Source organism: Diorhabda sublineata, chromosome 1, assembly GCF_026230105.1.
Source record: "Diorhabda sublineata isolate icDioSubl1.1 chromosome 1, icDioSubl1.1, whole genome shotgun sequence".
Classification (NCBI taxonomy): domain Eukaryota; kingdom Metazoa; phylum Arthropoda; class Insecta; order Coleoptera; family Chrysomelidae; genus Diorhabda; species Diorhabda sublineata.
Genome location: NC_079474.1, coordinates 29,091,372 through 29,113,381, shown reverse-complemented (window position 1 = coordinate 29,113,381; position 22,010 = coordinate 29,091,372). Strand labels below are relative to the sequence as shown.

The following is a 22,010-nucleotide window of genomic DNA, read 5'->3' as shown; positions in this document are numbered from 1 at the left end:
CCGAGATTTTCACCTCCGATTTCCATGAACATGCATAGATTCTAATGAAATTTTGACAGCACGTAGGGAATACTTTAAAAATAAAATCTACCCTATGCCAATGTTTGCTTTTGCCCTAGAGTGAGATATGCGCAAAAAGGACATTCGGATCATTCAATTTGTCAATGCTTTTGAATAGATATGGTACTCAAAATTAAAAGAACGTTAGCTGAACTTTATCGTTTTAGTATTATTGAAATAATGAAAAATATGGCATCGCTTCAATTCTATATAGAATAAATCATTTTTGTTTAATCAGATAGCTTTTCGATTCAATTATTATCAAAAAGTTCAAGTCTAAAAATTTCATTCATTAAATGTTTGATGATCAATAAACTTCCATCCTATTTGTAATTAAATAACCCTTCTCTATGATTTTCATTCGCATTCGCGGTATCTTCTACTTTAGTTCGCAATTTTAGAGGAGCATTAATTTCCTTGTGGAGAATAATGTAGTGGTTATCCGTCGTTCCGGAATCTCAGATAAGATGCACAACTTGTGTTAATTAGTTAAAATGCAATTGAAACAGATTTAAATGGAGTGATACTTTAAAAACTCTAATTAAAAGAGCAAGGTGAATCTTAACCTCAAACTTATGCTGAAAATTATTCTTTTATAATTAACAGATAATGTGTGTGATAGAGATATGGACGATTGGCACCAAAAACATTAAACTACTAAGAAGAACCAAGGCAATCAATCATTGATTTAGGTAGAAGTCATTCCAAATGTTTATATCTTAGAAGGTCCAATTGGAACAGCACCTTACCTCAACTTTTTTATACCAATAGGTCGACTGATTTTGCTATAAGAAAGTAAATTGTTAATAATAAGGAAACTAGATAACAGAGCACTGCGAGCGAGTTTCCAGGGAGTAAACGTAGAGGAAAACCAATTCCAAGATGGAAAATATACATGGCGGAGATAGGTAGAAACCCAATTTAGAAGAATGGAATATAACAAAACTGTGGAGGACAAAAATAATATTTTGATACAACCAATAGATAGAATTATTGTAATTGAATCTTACGACATTAATTGTCAGTTACATCCGTATGTCTTTCTATTCTTAAGGATGTAAGACGTGTAGTTCCTTTACTCTTTTCTCAGTAGGTTTGTTGATTGCGTCCAACCAGGTCTTCCTCTACTTATGGTTCTCAATGTTCTGGATTTTAATATCCTTCTTATTATATTTTCCCCACAATATAATAAGGTATGGGAGCTTTTTCAAGAGAGTTCGAACTTCTTATAAAGAGAGAAAAAACTTCAGTATACCAAATACCAATGCTCTTTGTCTCTCTTCCTATAAAACGATTTCACTTTCTATCTTCAATATCAGCTCTATGTATTTCGATTATGACAAGAGAGTGAATATATTATTTTGATAACAATCCAGGACAGTCGTTCTAACACACACTTGTTAGTTTCGAGTACTCTACCCAATAACACAATTGAATGGAAAAACCGTTTAAACTAATTAGAGGAAACTTGAAAGGCACAAAAATTAAAAAATTAAGAGTATACGAAAAATTACATTCGATACAAAAACCTTATATATACCTACTATTATTCGTACAATGTTTTTACATCCAAGTTTACTTTATAACTTACCGCGACATATTTTTGTTTGGCATAAAAACAAACGCCGATATTGTTCCAGAGCGCAATAGAATCCGGTTGATAATGGATGGCCATTTTATATTTTGACAATGCCACGTCGTAGTCCTCGTGTTTCTAAAAAAATGATGAATAAAACTCATATATAAGTGACTAATGTTATATTTCTGAAAACAAAAACTTTGCGTCAAATACAGATGGAATATAATTTGGAAACTTCCTTTTTCATGCTTACAGTGAACGGCCAAATTATGGAATAAAATTATAAGTTTGGAAAAGGTGGAATTTTTGCTAAAATTACGAGAATGTATTGATATCTAGTTAGCCTAAACCAGTTGCATGCATGCAACAAAATATTGCGTTACCATAGCAACCAACAATAACTTATTAGAAGTGTCAGTGTAAAATTTGACGTCAAAATTGTAAACCAGTGTTACGCAATAAAGTAAAAGAAAAAAGATGTCCACTGAAATTCTGAAAATCGAAAAATTGGAGTATCGAGCCATCATCAAGTACCTGTATTTAAAAGGGGTAAGCAGATTTACGATGATATGCTTATTATCCTTGGTGATCAATGTCCTTCGTATGCGACTGTGAAAAATTGGACTGCAAATTTCAAAAGAGGTAAATTTTCCATTGAAGATGATGACCGATCGGGAAGGTCAGTTTCTGTACCAGTCCCCGAAAATATCGATGAAGTTCATGACATGATTTTATCAGACCATCGAATTGGGCTAAAACGAATATCTGAAGCACCGAATATTTCATACGATCGCGTTCACGTCAATTTGGACATGAGAAAAATTGCTGCAAAATAGATTCCCAAATGTTTGAATGTTGACCAAAAGCGTGCAAGGGTAGAAGCATCGCGTTCGATCTGTGCTCGATTTGAAAACGATGTAGACTTCTTAAGCCGAATTGTTACTATGGATGAGACTTGGGTACATTTCTACGATCCGGAAACGAAGCAACAATCGATGGAATGGCAGTACTCTGATTCTCCAAGACCTAAGAAGTTTCGTGTCCAAAAATCTGCTAGAAAAGTTCTTGCTTCAGTTTTTTGGGATTGACATGGAGTAATCATGATTGATTTTTCGGATAAGGGTAGAAGAATAACTGAATATCACTATTCGACATCACTGACCACTCTACGGGAAAAAATTAAAGAGTAAAGACGCGGAAAGCTATCCAAAGGTGTTTTGGCTTTGCAGGACAACGCCCCTGCACACAAATCTCATGTTTCCATGCAAAAAATTCGTGATTTAGGGTTTGAATTATCTCTTTCCTCAACTGAAAAAAAGTTTAAAAGGTCGTAAATTTTCTTCCAACGAGGAGAGGTAATAAAAGCTGTGGAGGTCTGGTTTGCAGAGTAAGAAGAAATATTTTTTTAAAGGTCTAGAGACGTTGCAGGTTCGCTGTAATAAATGTATCCAATTGAGAGGAGAATATGTTAAGTAATAAAATATTTTGACATTGAAATCTTGTGTGGTTCTATAGTAGGCTAAAAATTTTTCAATATATCTTCGTACGAAGAACCTCGATTTTTCTTCTAATATATCTATGTTCTGAATGACATTTTTTAGATCGGCGATGATATGTTGTTAAATGTTTCAGTAGAGAATGAGCCTACTATCTCCCTCCACTTCATAAAATGTTGTGCTTCTACGTCCCATTGCAGGACTAAAGTCTATTGCGACTGCATCCTTCCTCGTCTTCTGTCTTCCTTGATTTTTCATATTTTACAAAAACTAGAGAATCACCCTACATTTCAAGAAGCGTTAACGAAGAAATGTTTTTGACATCAACAAACTGAATAACTTCAACTGTAGATTCGATTCCATCATCTTCAATGCCAAAGTATTATTCAATCAGCTACATTCGAAATTAAAAATGGCAAATACATCAAATAAGTTCCGGAAATTAACAAAGGCATTTCTGCTTGAAAGACCTCATTATTCTGTGGCAATTCACCATAGAATCAATAGACAGGCATAATTTAATTTAGTATGAAGTAAATTGTGTCACTTTGTCCATTAAATTGAAAAATTAATATTTTCTGATAACAATAAAGCTTAAAAAGACGATTTCATTGTGTTAATCTCGACCTTCACGACAAAACTACTCATTTTTATGCCGCCGGCCATTTCTCGTATTCCAATGAAAATTAAGAAAGTCAGTGGTACCAGATATTTCATGCCACTATTTCAATGGGTACCAGATGAATGCAAGCTATACTTTCAATCAAGAGAGAGAAATGCTTCATTGTCAAAAAATTGTTACAATAACAACAAAAGCTTGTAAAAATTGAAAAGCAAACATAAAAATAACGAAATAAAGATACAAATAAAACAAAATTTCAATATAAAGAAGAAAACCACAATAAGTAATAACATTATAGGTTATAGTGATATGTAATAATTAGTATATAAGTCCTTAGCAAAAATTAAACCAGTATGCAGCATGCCCAGAATTGAATATTATTATTAGAATGGAAGTCGTTTACTTTCCAGTAAATACGCCCTCAAATTATTGCGGAATGCGGGAAAAGATGATATCGATTTTAATTCAATTAACAAGTGATTGTGCATTTTTTGCATTGTAAAATATTGAGCCCTCAACTAATTCTGAACGTGGAGTAAGAAGGTAAAAGTCGTGCTCCGCGTTTCTAAGTGTATAGCCGACAACGTCATTTCTGAAATATCTAGCAGCTCTCTTTTATTTGACTCAAATTGAGTCGCAGCACACGTACCCCTGAAGGGTAGGGCATATCGGAGATGCGATTCAATAAGGACATAATAAGGGGATGGATAACTTCAGTTCTTTGGAAACTGATCTCAGCGTAAAACAGGAGAAACTTAATTCCTTAAATAAGGCGGCAATATGTAACTCCCATTTCAAGCCCTAAGAATTTTACAGATTCAACGACGCCATTGTGGTGTCATTGAATAAAAAAGGCAGCGATGTATTTCCATATGATAAAACTTTAGTTTTAGAAACGTTGAGACAAAGAAGATTATGTGATTAGGTCACTAGATATCTAGGGAGTGCCGTGAGATCAGGGTTATTCCAAGAAAAACTAGTGTCGTCTGCAATTTTACCACTGATGACAGACAAGTTGACTTCTGTTTGTAAAGTATGACTTGAACCATAGGTGTTCCCCTGAAACCGTAGTACTGTAATTTGTTAATTAAATTATCTTGATTAACACAATCGAAAGAAAAATCACAAAAAGTTGTTGCAGTGGAGGGATGGCTGTTTAGGCTAAAGTAGACATTTTTTCGGATCCTCTAGTTCACCAATTTTTCTATGATCTTAGATCTTAGATCCCTTATGGTATGAATAAACCTAACTTTCCTGTGTAGGAAATTTTTACGAGCTGAAGGAAATCTTGCTTGTTCTTATTATAAAGATTATAAAGAAAATCCACACTATCAAGGTAGATACTAATTATGTGAGTCTTCAAGATAAATCATTTTCAAATACAATTGTTAAATTTTCATAATTATGGCCAATGAGTCAAACGTACATGAAAAATGAAAAGAATTACTGTCCAAATTGTTGGATCTTTGTGTTACGAGTTCTGAAAAGAAAATGAGCTTTAAAGGTTTTGGAGTTTCCTATAAAGTTGATTATTTCTGTCTTACTAGCTCCAAAATACAGATTTTTCATCAACAATTTCGATTTGCAATACTGTACTTAGTAATATTGAAAACAGTGGCAGAAATGTAACGATTTGAAGCCAATACAGTATTTCTGTGATTATACATACAATCCATCAGAAGCCACTATTACCCCATATGCAGTTCTAAATTGGTTTATCTCTTCATTATTACAAAGGAGAACTAGCTTTTTCCATTCAATAACAAAATCTTTATCACAATAAAAAATTTCATTCATTAAACGATGATTAGATTAAAATAAAAATAATAAATGTTGAAGCAATGTATCAATTATCCCCGATTTGCTCTACTGCGAACAAATATTGACGACAACGTTGATATCTCCTAATAATTAATATTCTGAATGCTCAAATTTATATAACTCTGTGTCAATTATACTTTCATTCATAATTCATCCTTCAAATTGTAATCAAACTCCCATTTCGTCGTCAATCTCGTAAATCCAAAATTAGTTTAATAAGTAAAATACCGGAAAATATGTATCCGTTCCAAATGACAAAGGTCCGTTAATTCTTTCAGAATATTTATAAACGTTTAAAAACCTTCGTAAGGATTAGGAGATACTTTTAGTCGGGAAATTCTAACTAGAAAATTTCAGAATACCTGTATAATACATCCTATCGCCAACAAGGCTTTCGTATGAGTTGGCTCCAATGCCAAAGCTGAACTTAATCTTTCAAAAGAAAATTCGTTCTGACCTATTTTCAAAAAAAGAAGTCCCGATTCAGTTAACATGCTCACGCTGTCTGGACAGGACCTGGAAATAAATAACGGATTTAGAAGAGAATAACTGATGAAATATGATTCGGCGGGTAGATCATTTTATGACAATCCTCTCAATCACGTTGTAATATTTTTACGTTTTTATTTTTGTACACACCTTTCACTCTCCATAACGTTTGCAGTTTTATAAAGCTCTAATAGGTGATCGATAAGTTGATATATTTGAGAGCCAACTGATGATATTTGATTTTGTCAATCGTCACTGTTAGAAAATAGAAGGTTGTAATGAAATTTTTTAGTTTTTTATATAATTATTTTTCAATGTTCGAAAAATAGCTTATTCTTCTTTACTTTGTAACTAACTCTTCACCCATCTGAATAACCAGCTGTCGAATAGTCTGGAAGTACTCTGAAGAACATTCAAGGATCTCGGAGGCTATAAAAGTAGCGAACAGATCTTAAGTACTTTTTCAAGAAAACTGAAGGATATCCACGGAGGAATCCAATTAATTTTCGACAACGATAAGACAATTAATGACCCCAGAACGAGTCACAAAGATTTGATATAGAAAACTGTTCCAGGGGGAATTTTGACGATGTTCCCCCGTGATACTGTTATTTGTCTTCAAGTTTGGTGAAGACACAGCGAGAGAACCTTATGCTTATATGCTTGTGAAGATCCTGTTCGGTAGTATAAAGACATTTCAGTGGACTTGATGTACGGCTACAAGATGCCAATGTAGAGGTCTACAGGTCAGATCACAGTGAAAGTCCAGTTCGGTGATACAGTGCAGACCTTTTGCTTACGGTCGCACGAAAGTTTAGGATGAAAAACCGGGGTGTATAATCGCTGGTTTCCGACGCTATTATCTAGAAGATCAACAGTGGGCTGCTAAAAGATTGGAGGATCACTGTTCGTAAACTTGTTGAACGCATTCCTGAAGCTTCCATATGACACAATGATAATGCACTCAAACATATAATGTGAAACATTGACCAAATCAGGCGTGAAATTCAGAATGCCGGAGAGGACAACTGTCGGAGTGAGTAGTGCTTCTTCACGACAGCGCTCTACCCTACGTCTCCTGTTCAACACAGGGACTCCCTAAAGAAATTTGGGTGGACTATTATGCCTCATTCCCTGTACGGCCCAGACTTCCAAAGTAAACAGCACTATAAGCTTTTCAACAATTCTTCAAAAATATTCATACAGGGCCAAAGAATATCAATAGTATTAGAATGGGAGCTAATCTTTTGGAATCAGTTTGTGATAAGATACGTGATTCATCATTAAATTTCTAAAAAAAAAACAATTCAGGTGAAAATGCATCCAAAGAACAAGCGGTATATATCTAAGGAAGAACAAATGCAAAGCAAATTTTTCTGTACTATGTAATAGTCATTTGTTTTCTTATTTGAGAACAATATTTTTACTGCATGTTAACAAAACTTAAGAGGGTAAACCCTTTCATAGGCTTGCACTTCTCCGTCCCAATAAATTGAAGTTCTGGGCGTCTGCAGGCGAAGTCTACGTTCATGATCCGCGTCTGCCTGTCGAGTAGGTCTAGCAAAAACTGCTATAGACGGAATTATTTACCGTGGTAGTATCGGTAAAATAGATTCAGCTCAGTGAACTCTATGCACTAAATTGACCAAATTTCTGCTCAAATCTAGATCGCCTATAAGTCATATTACTCTATTCAGTATTGAATCGAACATCTTCAGAGAATGCTCCAAATATGCGAACAGTATTCTAAAGGTAGAATAATCTGGACATTATAGAGAATTAAAACTTTTGCGGACTATATAGTTTTTTGGTCTTAAAGAGGGCTCCAAGCTTTTGTGAAACTGCCTTGGTTAAATCGACCACGTGAGTATGCCAGGACATATTGCTTCCAATCTCAATACACAATAAGCGAATTTGTAGTGATGATGATATTTTATGTCCAGTCTTTGTTGCATTAAACTCAGTCAGATTGCTTCCACCCCATTCCAAATTGTTTTCAAGATCGGTATTTATGATGGTGATCGGCGGCAAGATGCCACTGTAGAGGTCTACAGGTCAGATCCTGTTGCTGCCTACGGATTTGGGTAGTAGCCGAGTTTATTGGAGTGGTTGATTTGAAAAACGACACAACTTTTTTTGAATATATTATATCTGGTTTTTATTGACAATAAGGTTATCAACTGTTCATTCCATTTACTCATCCAGTTCACAACCTATTCATCAATATTATTCACCTTCCATGTTTCCACTCCTTCTTTCCTAAACGATTTTTCGTGCGATTTCCATTCGATCTGTGTCTAATAACATTTTAGCTCATGCTTTCATTGTCTATTCGTCGTAGTATTATTAATGTAGCCCATAAAAGGGCTAAAAAATATTTTCATACTTTCAGCATAGATTTAGTTTTCTTACATTATATTAAAGAATGATAATCTGACAAAAAATTTTCATTATAATTCGCAAGTTGAGTGAAAACCGAATAAATTCTATAATAGAAGCCTTTTATTCCACTCATACTTATTGCTTGACACATTTTTCGTATACGGAATAAGCAACATTTCCGGAGAGTGAATCTCATATTCAAAAGACGTCTCTATGTGACCTCTTCGTAAAGAAGTGTTGTCATACATTTTTAAGGAAATTTCTGAACATGTTATTTATAGAATGAATTTGAGTTGAGAAAAATTAGTGTCGTGATGTGAGAAAATCTCTTTCAAACGACGAAAACATTTGTGCTCATTTTTTAATAAAAAATATGAAAATATATAAAAGTAGAGGATAAATCGTAGTCGAATTTTCTCTTACATGAAAGAATAAATCCAAGAGAAGTGAGATTATTTACAAAAATGATTTTGTTACGGTTGAGTTTTGCGTTGAAAAATAGCTACAGAACTTATCAAGGTACAATACATATAATTGTCTGTTGTAATCTTCGACCTCAGATAGTAATTTCTACATTCACTGAATACTTTGTAAATCAAAAATAAAGTATCAATATTTTCTAGCTAGAATTTTTGAGAATTTCGGATTTTACTATATATATATATATATATATATATATATATATATATATATATATATATATATATTGTAATTATTTATTTCTACCTCTATTATTGTATTTATTTTTCTATTGTTGTCGCTAGCACGTTATTTGCCGGGCATGAAACTCATTCTCTCTTTGAGTTCTGGCATAAATAAATAACTTATGGATGTTTTTCCTTTTAATCAATAAAAGTTTTATGTTAAAAGTTAATTGTATTATTTTTAATTCAAATAAAGTTTAATAAAATGTAGTTGAGTACGCCTATGAGTCTAACCTGAAGTTAGCCGTTCCTCTAATTTGATAATTCTACACAGTTCTCTGTTATAAATCGACTCAGATGAATATTCTATTATTTAGATGTACAATATAAGGAAAATACTAAAAAATTATGTCAATTTTATATGATATAATCAAGAAGTTCTATTTCTGTGGAAGGATTACATATGATACATTGAACAAAATTTAATTATACTACACAATTCATATTATTTCTACGGAAAAAGGAATCTTAACCTCACAAATAAGGAATTTTATCCATTGTCAACGTAAGTATAGGTAATATTCCTTTTTTTTTTAAATTATTTTATATTGTTACTATTATTATTATTGGCCAATAATACGTGAAGGAACTGACCTGAGATGATAATATCTTGCAATATCAGATCTAAAACTTGCATTTGCTTCTGTGAATTGTCAGTAACAAATCTTCAACTCATTGGATTTTCTTCAGTCCAGATATTTATCTTCCATTCATCTTTAATAATTCGCAATTATTTTGTATTTTGATTCAAATTTAACTTCTATTTCTTATAACTTTGTACTCCCCATTCTCTTTTTTGCTGATACTCTTTTTCCAAATAATGATCCTCCCTTTTTTTTCCTTAGCAACCATATAATATGACTGACTAGACTTTTGCTCTTGTCTCCTAACGATGTCCTTCACTTTTCAAACACTTGTCAGTTCTTATATTTATGTTTTTAAATAAACTTTTATTTCATTAATAGTTTATGAATTTTCACTATTTTGGGTCATTTTGGCAACAGTTTCATATATTTTTTAAAAAAAATCAATCTTCCACTAAGTTTTATATTAATTTATAATTAATAACATTATTCTATGATACAAATTATGATTTGTACATATGCAATCCTTTTAGAATATATCATTTTTAATAAATAATTCCTTATAAATAAAATAACTATAATTAATTAACTTACAAATATTAATTCAATTTCTTTTATTTTTTTTTATCGATTTTCTGCCTTTAGTTTAATTATTATCTTTAGTAAAACTAATCTCAATAAATTATAAATTTTCATTGCTTTTAGATTTCTGATCATTTCAATATATTTATATATATATATATATATATATATATATATATATATATATGTACAGCTGAGAGTGTCTTTTTTTATTCATGCCGAAATTTCCGCCACTATTTTCTATTTCCATCTTTTTTCTTCACAAATTTCGACAATTGTGTTTTCTCAAGTCCTCTCTTATCGCTTCGTTTCTTATTCGACCTTTTCTTGTGACTCATCTGACTCTGTTTAAGTACTTTATTTCTGCTAATTGAATTTTGCTTTTAAGTGAGTTTGTGAGTATTCAGCTTTTATTAACATGTTCAGAAAATGGTCGATATATACACGTTCATTTTGAATATTCTCTTGTTATTTCTCTTCTTTCCATATAACTTCTGTTTAACGCTCAATAAAGTTTAATTGCCACGCCTATTCTTCCATTCACTTCTTTTAGATTTTTATCGCTTTGTATATCTACACCTAAATATTTGAAACTCTTCACTCATTCCAATAGCATTCATGCTCGTTAATTTTAATTCATGTTTCTGTTTTGTTTCAATTCCCCTTCATTATTAGTGAACAATACTAAATCGTCCAGTTTTCAACTATTTCCATATTTCACTTTTGTTTTCACTTTATGATTAGCGCCGGACTCAGTATTCCCCCTCGTTTTAATCTTTCTTTAGTCGTGCAACCCTCCAATTGGTCCTTATTTTTCCTCCCTAGTTCCTTGTTGTTTTATACATACATTTGACATTGTTCCTCACCTTGATTTCCCTTTGTTGTAAACTATTCAATATTTAATTTCTCGGACGCTGTCATCTTGTTTTTCTTTTTTTATCTGCTGGATAATAAACGGTTGAATTGCAATTTTTTGAGACAGACATTGATTCGGAACGGTTACAACAAATCCCAAATTTCTAGGAGCATCCATAAATTTTCATCTCCAACTCTTCCATCCTCCTCCACTGGTTTGAAAGGTCAACTGTGGGTATCCTTTCCTTACATCTCAGGTGTAACAGACAAAATTTGCAGAATCTCACGGTATTCGCTCAACCTTCAAATCCAATCAGAAACTATCCCATCTAATCAGACAAAGTATCCAATGAACAACATAGAGTGTATGAAATCCTCTGCTTGGATTGCCCGCGTTCCTATATTGGCCAGACAAATCGACGTACTTCCGTTAGAGCCAACGAACACTTGTTGTTGGTTACTAATTCTGACAGTTCCTCCACCCTTGCCCAGCATCATATCCATACTGGACATACAATCGATTTCAATAGAACCACAACTATCGCCCTACTTCGCTCCTTCCAGTCCAGGGTTATTCGAGAAGCTATCGAAATAGAGAAATGTCCAAACCTATCTGAATACAAGGGACGATACCAGAGATTTCCGGCAACTTGGAAACACCTTCATCATCCACTTCGCTCCGGCCAACAACAATATTTCCTCTAAAACCCCCCGAAAAGCCGATACCCACACATTTATTACCCCTCTCGCCAATTATACCACCTATAATTACAAGTTTCAGGGGACTAGCTCCCCAGTTAGCTCAAAACCAGCAGGGAATGTGTTAGTGTCAACAGTGTTCTTGATGGTAAGAATATTATTTTTATTTTCTATTTTAATCATATTATATTTTTCTTTCAGCTTTTCATTTACTTTCAAATTCTGTAGATTCTATTTTAAAACCTCAAATCTTAAAAAACTTTGTATCCTTATAAAATATGGTGGTTTTTAAATAATCTACTGCTGTGAGTTTTTTTGTTATAGCTTCATTTGCTCGCCAGTTAATGTTCTAGATGACTTTTGTTAAGTATGAATGAACATTTTTCTTCAGTTTTTCCTCTTCATTTCTCCATTAGAAAGTGGCTTCATTATCACTAGTGATACGGAAAATATTGGAGATATAAACATAGTCAAGTATTGTTGAGAAGTTGATTGAATTGAAGGTTTCGAAATAGTTGGCAGGTTGGCAATTTCATTAGTTTATAGAAAGCTGTTTCATCTTTGTCGTCCCTGGTGCACAATCTACTTTTAGATCCAACCTCTATAGAATCGAAAAATATTAACGGCTTGTCCAAATGAAACCACTTCCAAAAATGCTTTGCCGATTAATCCACCAAAAACATCACTTTCCGTAGCTCTGTAATCTTCTATCAAAAAGCTGCAATCAATGACTATTGTGGTGGTAAGCTCGAAAAGTTGATCTCAATTTTCTTTAAAATGGTCAATATATTCAAGAAAGAATCCTGAATTTTTAATTCGAGAACAGTTTCACGCAAACATTGGAGTGCTAGCACAAGAGAACTACTATATGATTCTTTGCAGTAATTAGATAAGTCCCTTTGCATATCCAGACTGCTGTGAATCACCAAGAGATGTGAATATAGAATCGACTGCCAACCATTTCCACAGAGTTGCCTCATTAACTTTTGTAGACTTGTGAATTTTTTATTGTCATCACTCTTTTTTACACATTTTAATAATTCCACTGTAAGCACTAAATTTTGATGGCTTTTCGTTTTACGCAAAATTTAAACAGGTTTATATGAAATTTTATAGGAGAAAAGAGTCCGTACTCTTTCGATGTGAATATGATTAAGCAAATCAGGCTCCTGGTAACTCAGACAACAACTAACGGCCGATTTAGGCACTAAACTAACCTTAATAAAATTGTCTGAATAGAACTCAAATCAATTAATTTCATTTCAAAAGAACAGTTTTCACAAAATAAATGGTATATCAACGTAAAATCAACTTTCTGATAAAAGCGACGTTGCTGGATGACTTTTAAACAGATATCTTGAACTGTCTTTATCATATGTCACTTCAAGTCTGATTTAAGATACTGTCAAAAGTCGTGTCATTACAACCTAATTACTGAAATGTTGCTGAACTTTCAATTCATAATAATTCTTGAATAATCTAACTTCGAAAAGTATAAATAATTTAAATGTAAATCAGTAGAAATATTGCGAAATCAACAGATTATGTCTTCAAACACAAAAAAAGCTGAAGAATTGATCGCCGAAGCCGAAAAGAAAGTGACTTCAAGAGGATTATTCAGTTACCTTTTCGGTAGTTCTAAAAAGAAAGATGAAGCATTAGAATGTTACCGAACAGCTGCAATTCTGTTCAAAATGGCGAAAAACTGGAGTGCTGCTGGTAAAGCTTTTGTCGAAGTAGCGAAGTTATCTGCTAAAAACGGAGACCGATACGATGCCGCTATAGGTTATGTTGATGCTGCGAACTGCTATAAAAAAAATGATGTTCTAGACGCTATTAATTGTTTCATAAAAGCTATAGAGATATATACAGAGATGGGACGATTTGCTATAGCAGCCAAACACTATCATACAATTGCAGAATTGTATGAGCGTGAGATCGTCGATCTTGAACTCGCCATGCAGTATTACGAGCAAGCTGCTGATTACTATAGAGGAGAAGATAATAATTCTTCGGCCAATAAATGTCTTTTGAAAGTAGCACAATACGCGGCACATTTTGGAAATTACGAAAAGGCTGTACAAGTATACCAAGAAGTAGCTTATTTAGCACTAGGAAATGCTTTATTACAATACAGTGCAAAAGAATCTCTGTTTAAAGCTGCGCTTTGTCATTTGTGTATCGATGTATTTAATACACAACAAGCGCTAGAAAGTTATGTGAAAAAATGTCCTTCCTTCCATGAATCTCGAGAATATAAATTTTTAACAACTCTTATTCGTCACATTGAAGAAGAAAATGAAGAAGGATTTAGCGTTTCAATAAAAGAGTATGATTCCGTTTCTCGACTTGATCAGTGGCATATATCAATTCTTCTGCGAATTAAGAAGCAACTTTTCGACAGTCCTGATTTACGTTAACGTATTTTCTACAGATGCTATTCGCAAAATATAAAAGAAATTTATTAAACTTTTATAACCACATTACATTTGATATTACATTACGTACGCCTCGAGAACTTTAACTGAATCTAACTGCAAATAATAACGAAGCTTATGTGCCATGTGTTTTTTTTGAAACAACATCTTCCACACTAATTATCACTTGAAATACAAAACTTTTCAATCACCTCATAATAGATACGAGTATGATTATGTTTAAGGTGCATGCAGGTGAAAGCAGATAGAGAGAAATTCTTAGGGCCGCGCGGACTGGTTGCAAGCGGCAGGTTATATGTGACCAATATGCAAGCCCTTTATCATAACAGACGCTCCTTTTGAATTGTAGCCAATGTAGCCTAACCGTTTATTAACAATAGAGTACAAAACAGACCTTGAAACGTCTGGAAATTCCGTAGACAAAGCAGTAATGGTGAATCTGCGGATTTCTTTTAACAAATTACAACAATTCGTTGAAACAGATCATCTGAAACGACAGATTTGCGTGTTTGGCCCCCTTCATCATGCACATCATTACGGTCATCTGTAAACTTTCGACACCATCAGACATGAAGTTTTCCCCTTACATACGACTCATTATCCTATATATTTCTGCACCACTATCGCCTTCAGCCTGTAGAAAACGAATCACATTTCGCAATTCACACTTTACGTATCTGTAGGAGAACACCGACTGACGCCTGAATGTCAACAACGGCGGAGTGTGTGGTGCGAGAGCTTCGCAGTCGCTTACAGCGCATGCCCGCTTTCTTCTGCCCGCGTAGCGTCTGCACGGAGCGATCGGAGGTTAATTTCTTCCATATACTGGAAATAGCTATATAACAGGCCGATTGGTATGTTAAAAATATTCCTAAACCAAGTCACTATCTATGAAGAATTTGAAAAGTACAAGGTGTACAAACAATTTTTTCGCATTCAAAATAGTTTATATTGGAAATTTAGGATAAATTTATGAGATCAACTCCTCGCTATTCATTGTTAAAAACTAAATCACGCTGAATAGAGGAACAACAATAAACAGAACAAGCAGCTAAAACCAGAATGTCCTAGTTACTATTACGCCTATGCGTATACTATTATGCCTATCCCAGCTTCATAACTCAGAAAACCAGCGTGTATTTTGGACGTACCTCATCAATTTCAAACTTACCCTATAAGAACCAAAAAATTCAATGAACTGTTTTTTCTTGACGAATTTTAGAATTCTAGATAACTAGCAGAACTCGACAGACGTTGTTCCGTCTTAACTATAAATATTGAATTCGAATTTTTTATTATTTTTTTCTTGATTAAAATAGTTTTGAGGGTATTCGGACACAACAGACGAGTTATAACTGGCCAAGTGAAAAATATGGATTTTAAAGATTAATTTAACAAACACTTAGCTATAACCAAATGCTAAACACACTGGAAATTGCGAATCGAAAGGTATCGGTATAGCAAGTCGGATGCCAACATCATATTGGTTAGTAAGAGAAATGATCGATTTGTATCTATGCCATTAAATCGTCAGCTATCTTATTTTGAAAATGAAAATTCATTTCGTTGACATCATCGTTTTTTACGGCCAATGTAACTCTTTCACTCAACCATACAGTATCTTTGTAATTTCGAGCAATGTTGGAGAAAACCTTCTTGATGAGCTTGGGCTTTGTTTCCATGAAGTGACCTAAATTGATAGGAAGTATATTTAGTCAATGTGTTAACAGGTTTCCATGAAATTTATGACTTTTAGCATACGTTAAGTTCGTTGACTGTATAATTCTTTGCAGTAATTAGATAAGTCCCTTGGCATATTCAGACTGCTTTGAATCACCAAAAGATGTGAATATAGAATCGACTGCCAAGGGTTTCAACAAAATTGCCTCTTTAAATTTTGTAGATTCTGCTATAAATCTTTTATTTTCATCACTCTTTTTCACACACTTTTAGTATACGTTAAGTTCGTTGACTGGCGTTAATCGTGATATTACTGGTAATGTAGCGAAAATCACCTGCCAATAGAATCCCCACCAAACCGGTTCTGATTATTTCGTAAACCTTGCAACGTGCGGTCTGATACTTCTGAATATTTTTTTGTGTGCCATCGTATACTCATTCCAAACCATTAATTTGCTCTGCGGCAACACTTTGGCTAGTGCAGAATTTCTCGAATGGTTACAAGTTGGTAAGGTAAGTTTCATGTTCAATGGCAACTTCAATGCGGAATGTGCTGTTGAACCGCCTTCAAGCAACTTAGCTGCAATACCTGATCAAATAAATGATATTAAAAACGTTTTCTCTGTTCCACCGGGAGCATCTAAGGAAAAAAATCCGCCTGTTTCATCGTTCACTACTTTCATTAGCGTACCGTAGGCATATTTTTGTTGCTCGTTCAAAATAAGAACGTTTTTTAAAACAGTGTCTTCTAATGCCTCGGAATTATATTGGATTTCGTTGTCATTCCTAATTTTATTAATAATTTGTTGGTATGCATCAAACACATATCTTCAATTAAAATTTATGCTTCATAGTACATTTCTTCGTTGATTTGCAAAATTGTATTTGATGTTCTTAAACCCTAAAGATAGTTAAAAATTCTTGAAGTTTCTAATTTTTCGCTCAATTTTCATAGAATCGTTAAGTTTTAAGCCATCATATTATTTTTTTGGGTGGTTCCCCTTCTATCATAGTCTCTATTGTGATTTTTCATAATATGTTCAAGTACTTTTATTTAGTTCTTCTGGTGGTTTTCATAAAATTCAAGTCCTTCTTCATTCCTTTCAACACTAGTTTGGAGTTTTTTTTCTAGCCAAGAAATCCTTGGTATCACCCATATTTTGATGACTTTCTATATTATCTTTATTACTATGGTTATTGTTCATGATACCTTTTGATACAAAAGTATTGAGCAGCTAACGAAATTAGTTCCGACATGGGAGCTGCGACTTTTTCATAGTTTTTTCACTAGAGTCTGCTTGAATCTTCTCTTCCATTCTTAACAGAATTCCTATAGTTCAAAGATTTCTCTTAAGATGTCTGATATTGAATTTGAGCGGATTAGCCTTATCTAACATATTGAAGGAGATTATAGGCGTTTTTATCTTTAATAATATGCAACACCTCTTTTTTATACATTCATGCAAAAACAAAAGTTTATTGAACTCTAATTAGTGGAAAAACTAGTTCTTCTCGACTTGACTCATCTGCCATTTTACTATAGCTTTTTGTGAAATCATCGTCAATAAATCTGAAAGCTTGAATAGGTAGTAGACTGTCTTTCCTGTCATAAATACGTTTCGTCAACTCTCCTGTATCATTTATAAGTTTTCTCGAACTTTCCTCATCCTCTTATGCACATTGCACTCAAATCAGCTTCGTGAAAATTCCATTTCGTGTCATTTACCTTTAGACCAGTAAACTTGAGTAAAATATGAGTTTTAACAAAGCTTCAATAAATTTTAAAAAAGTTTTCAAATTGAAAGATCGGAATTTTTCAAGTTTTTACGATCTGAATCGTGCACAAGGGAAATCGTCGGAAACTACAAAAATACGATAAAATATGAAATAATGTTATTACAGATGCTATTGAAGAAATAATATTCTGCAATTCTTTTAGAAACGAGTCAAGCTGTCGAAAAGACATTTTATAAATTTAAATAAATAATAATGATAAAAACAAAGCACTAAACCAAAAATCGTAAATAATACCTTTAATCACCACTATGAGCAGCCAAAACCAAACAAGATCTATCATTTAATGCAAATAAGAATACTAAACTAGTGAAATTCTCTATTTTGGTCGCGGTAATGGATATTATAAACGATTATTAATTGATGGACTTTCTTTCTTTCTCTGAAGTGTATTTCGCACTCTTCACCTCGCCGCTACGCAATAACAAGTGCGAAATGTACCTCTTTCCAAACTCGTTATATAATATACTCACATGCATTTTAGAAGGTAAAACTTTATATTTAAATACAAAGAACTGAAAATTAATATCAAGAGGACAAACTTGGTGAGAATTTTTTTTGTCGGAAATGAATCACTCTTTTATATACGTATATTATTCTTTTGTTGCTAAATTGTCTTGATTTTAGATCTTTTCTTTTTCTGTCTGTCTGTCTTTTCTGAAAATTAGTTTTAAAAACAGGTGAAAATTTGACATTATCATCTATTCCAATTTTGGAAACTAATGATCAATCAGAAGAAACCTAAAGTCGGTACAATTTAGGGACAAAAGCGTATAAAAGAATCTAAGAAGTAAGAAACTAATGAAAATATTATTATTACATATCACCTTGTATAGTAAATAGACTAGGTTATCTAGACATCTCGAAACTATCATATAAGATGTACCTTTCGCAAGGATAACGCTATTAAATCAGATTTAAGTGTTTTTTCAGTAATTTATGAAAACAGTATGAAAGTACTTACATTAGTGGTAGGTATGTATATCAAATTTGTTTAATTTATTAATAAGCTAAATAATTCAAATTTTTGTAACTGCGAATATCCTTCACAGACTTCGTTACGTCTAGTTCCTACTCTCTTTCTCTTTGGTTTCTATTGTAGCCCTTATTGATTCATAGATGTACTTCCAGGACTCCTCTGATTCTAACAAGCATTCTATCTCGTTGGCAATATTGAAACTTCGTCCACGTTACTGGTTATACACTTCTTCCCCTCTGAAACAGTGGTACAGTATATGCTCTGCATCGTCTTCTTCAGTGCAGTACGTGCATTTAGGAGTGTCTAATTTGCGCCTGGTTTAAAGGTACCTCCGAAAGCATCCATCGCCTGTGAGTCCTTGTGTTAAGAGATAGTCAGTTTCCCCAGCTTCCCTTCTGTTCACCTAGACTTCGATAATAGGAATTAGTCGGTGGGTCTATCGGCATATGTTCTGTTGTCCCATTTCACTTGCTACCTCTGGATAAGATTTGTTCTTGGGTCAACCTTCGACACTCGTCGTACCTCTCTTTTAATCGCCATAGGAGCCAGTCCTGCCATTACCGCAATTCCTTTGCAGATATAGTCCGCATATATATATTTTACTGATAAGAGACTTGGCTGGACAATGCCAGGTTGTTCGTATAGTTCTTCCAATATCAATTACAGAAGACAGTTATGCAAGGAACAATCAATGTTTCATAAATACGCACGGCACTCATACCAAATTGAGAAATAAAAAATAATGTTTACTACCTGTATAAAATACGGTAAACATCTAAACATCGTCAGTCCAGTGGACTCATCATCTCCACTGTTTACCAATGAAAACATCGAATCGTAAACATAAATGCATTTCTATTCGCTGAAGCCGTATGTACACAATTTCATAGATATATTCCTGCAAGAAAGTCTGCGATAAACATTGGCGTGGCTCGGTCGGTTAATTTAATTTATAAATTTCTTCAAATAAATAGAAATATAGCGTTCTTTAAATAATGGTACCGTCTGGTACCCTGTTTAAGCCAAACGCCTTTACAGGTGGGTACATTTTACTCGTCTATTTACGTTTTATAATTTAACATTCAGTTGGAGCAAAAAAACTAGTTGTAATAATAATTTATTTCCAAGTTCCAAGTAGGACTACAATTAAGTGCACCTGTCTAAATAACGGCGTATACTGCCGTCCAATTTATAATGAATCGATTGCCTTTCAATGAATCGCATAAGATATACATAATTTTAAAAGTATTTATAAAAATATTATATTTATAAAATAAGGTATCTACGCCTATAGTAAATCAAGCAAAATTGTCGGCAAGGATTTTCATACTGTGCAATTAATATTTGAAGAATTATAACTCTTAACTGAACTAAGCAGCTCCAAAACTGTTGAAAAATTAAATAAAAAAGGGGAATACGTATCAGAACAGTACTAAGCTGAGAGATTGAACAGATCAGGGAAAAAAGAAACTTATGCTCTAGCATGAATGTACAAAATATTCTAACAAAATTATTTTCACTTGCATTCGTTGCCAAGTAAACATAAAATAGGAATTTTTACTGAAATGGCTAGGATTATGCTCCCAAAAAGATTGAAAATAGTTGAAACATCAAATTCAGAAATCATCAAAAAAAAAACTTTATAAAAATTTTATAAGCACTAAATATAAAAAAAAACTCGAAATATCTTATATCAGAAACACCAACTTTGCAATCTTAAAATTTCGGTCTTTTGGTATGTGGTAGTAGATAACACTGTATATTCGAAATTAAACAATACGAGGTATTTGTCGTTAAAACACTAAATCAAACCGAATAAAGAAGCAAAAATAAACAGAGCAAGCAAGTGAAGTGGTGAACATATCATTTTTTGATTATGTGGAATTAAAAATAAAATACCAAATGCCTCAAGATTTTTAAAAAAATTGAATGGTATTTCAAAATTTGAAACTGCGGCGTATGAATTCCTGTTATTATAATATGTTGCTCCGATATTATTTTAAAAAATAGATCTCCAGATGTTTATAAAATTTTTATTTTGACACGTTCATCTCTATTTATCCAATATACTATTATTTTGACTTTGATGTATTTATGGTGGTTGCAACTGCTTGTATCGAACCTTTTTGTTCGATTTTCCTTTTTTTGTCTCGAAGATACATTCTGGAAAAATCTATTTGGCGCAAACAAATAAAATAAAATTATTACGAATGGCTGGTTACGCAGATAACAGATTACAGAAAAATGAAAATTTATAGACTTGTTGCCAATATTGGAAGCGACAATTAGTATTTTATTTTATTAAGATTAATGTGTCTCGACTGCTTTGGTCATTGACACATCGCAGGAATTGCAGGTATTAATTACAGTAAATTTAAATCGCTTACAGTAAATCAATGTCTCTCAGGATCGAAAAAAAAAGCTGTCGACGTTTCTCTACACTTTAAAATATCGCAACAGGATGATAACATTAATTGAAAATCAACAAATTGCGTATTCATTTATTGAATTTATAGAATACAAAAAAAACATCCATTTTTATTCTTGATAAGATAAAATATATTTATGTTTCTAAATGTTCTTGATTTTAGGTACCTATCTGCTGTTAAAAAATTAGTTTTTTGGTAATTTTTAAAAGATAAATAAAAATTGACGTTTCAACTTTTCTTTAAGTATTTATCAAAATATGATATAGACATAGACATCATGAACATCAAAATAAGAATAAAATCAAACTAGAACTTTCTTCACGACCACGATTATTCCCGTTCCACTTAGTCCAAATGTTATTTACGAGGCGTTTTGAGATAAATATTAAGGAATGGGAAAACGGATAAAATGAAGCGAGAAGATTTAGGACTTTAATATAATGTGTAATTTATTGAATTTTTTAGTGGAATGCTTAACTGATTCATTGAATTTCTTCCGCGATTATAGTAAAATATTTGGTGGTGCGTCAAAAGAATGCTTCAAAAGTACTTATAATATCCCACACGACATCAAATAATGAGATGGATTCTCATGGTTGCAATCTGCGTTGCAGTCATAACGTCGTAAGTGACGTTCTAGCCGCGAGCACAACGATCTTAGTGAACCAAACAAGAATTTCAGGTGCTGTGAACGCTTAGTGGAATGCACCCCATGTAGTGCTAAAACCATCTGTCATCAGCATCTTGTGCTATACGTGCGTCATATGTCACCATCCATCATCAGACCGTCATTCGGTCCCAACGAACTTGTGCGTCA

The 22,010-nt window shown here is 33.1% G+C and overlaps 2 protein-coding genes across 2 annotated transcripts in view; one reads left to right on the top strand and one right to left on the bottom strand.

Moving 5' to 3' along the window:
* LOC130447461 (Bardet-Biedl syndrome 4 protein) overlaps positions 1-22,010 on the bottom strand; it is a 39,924-nt gene that overhangs the window by 6,933 nt on the left and 10,981 nt on the right. Inside the window, exons 6-7 of the mRNA XM_056784295.1 lie at positions 5,941-6,094; positions 1,652-1,774 (exon numbers count right to left, since the gene is read on the bottom strand). Of these exons, the coding sequence (XP_056640273.1) occupies positions 1,652-1,774; positions 5,941-6,094 (277 nt within the window). The remainder of the gene's footprint in view (positions 1-1,651; positions 1,775-5,940; positions 6,095-22,010) is intronic.
* On the top strand, positions 13,418-14,293 carry LOC130447470 (alpha-soluble NSF attachment protein-like). Its single transcript, XM_056784308.1, has one exon. The coding sequence runs from the start codon at positions 13,418-13,420 to the stop codon at positions 14,291-14,293; it is 876 nt and encodes a 291-aa protein (XP_056640286.1).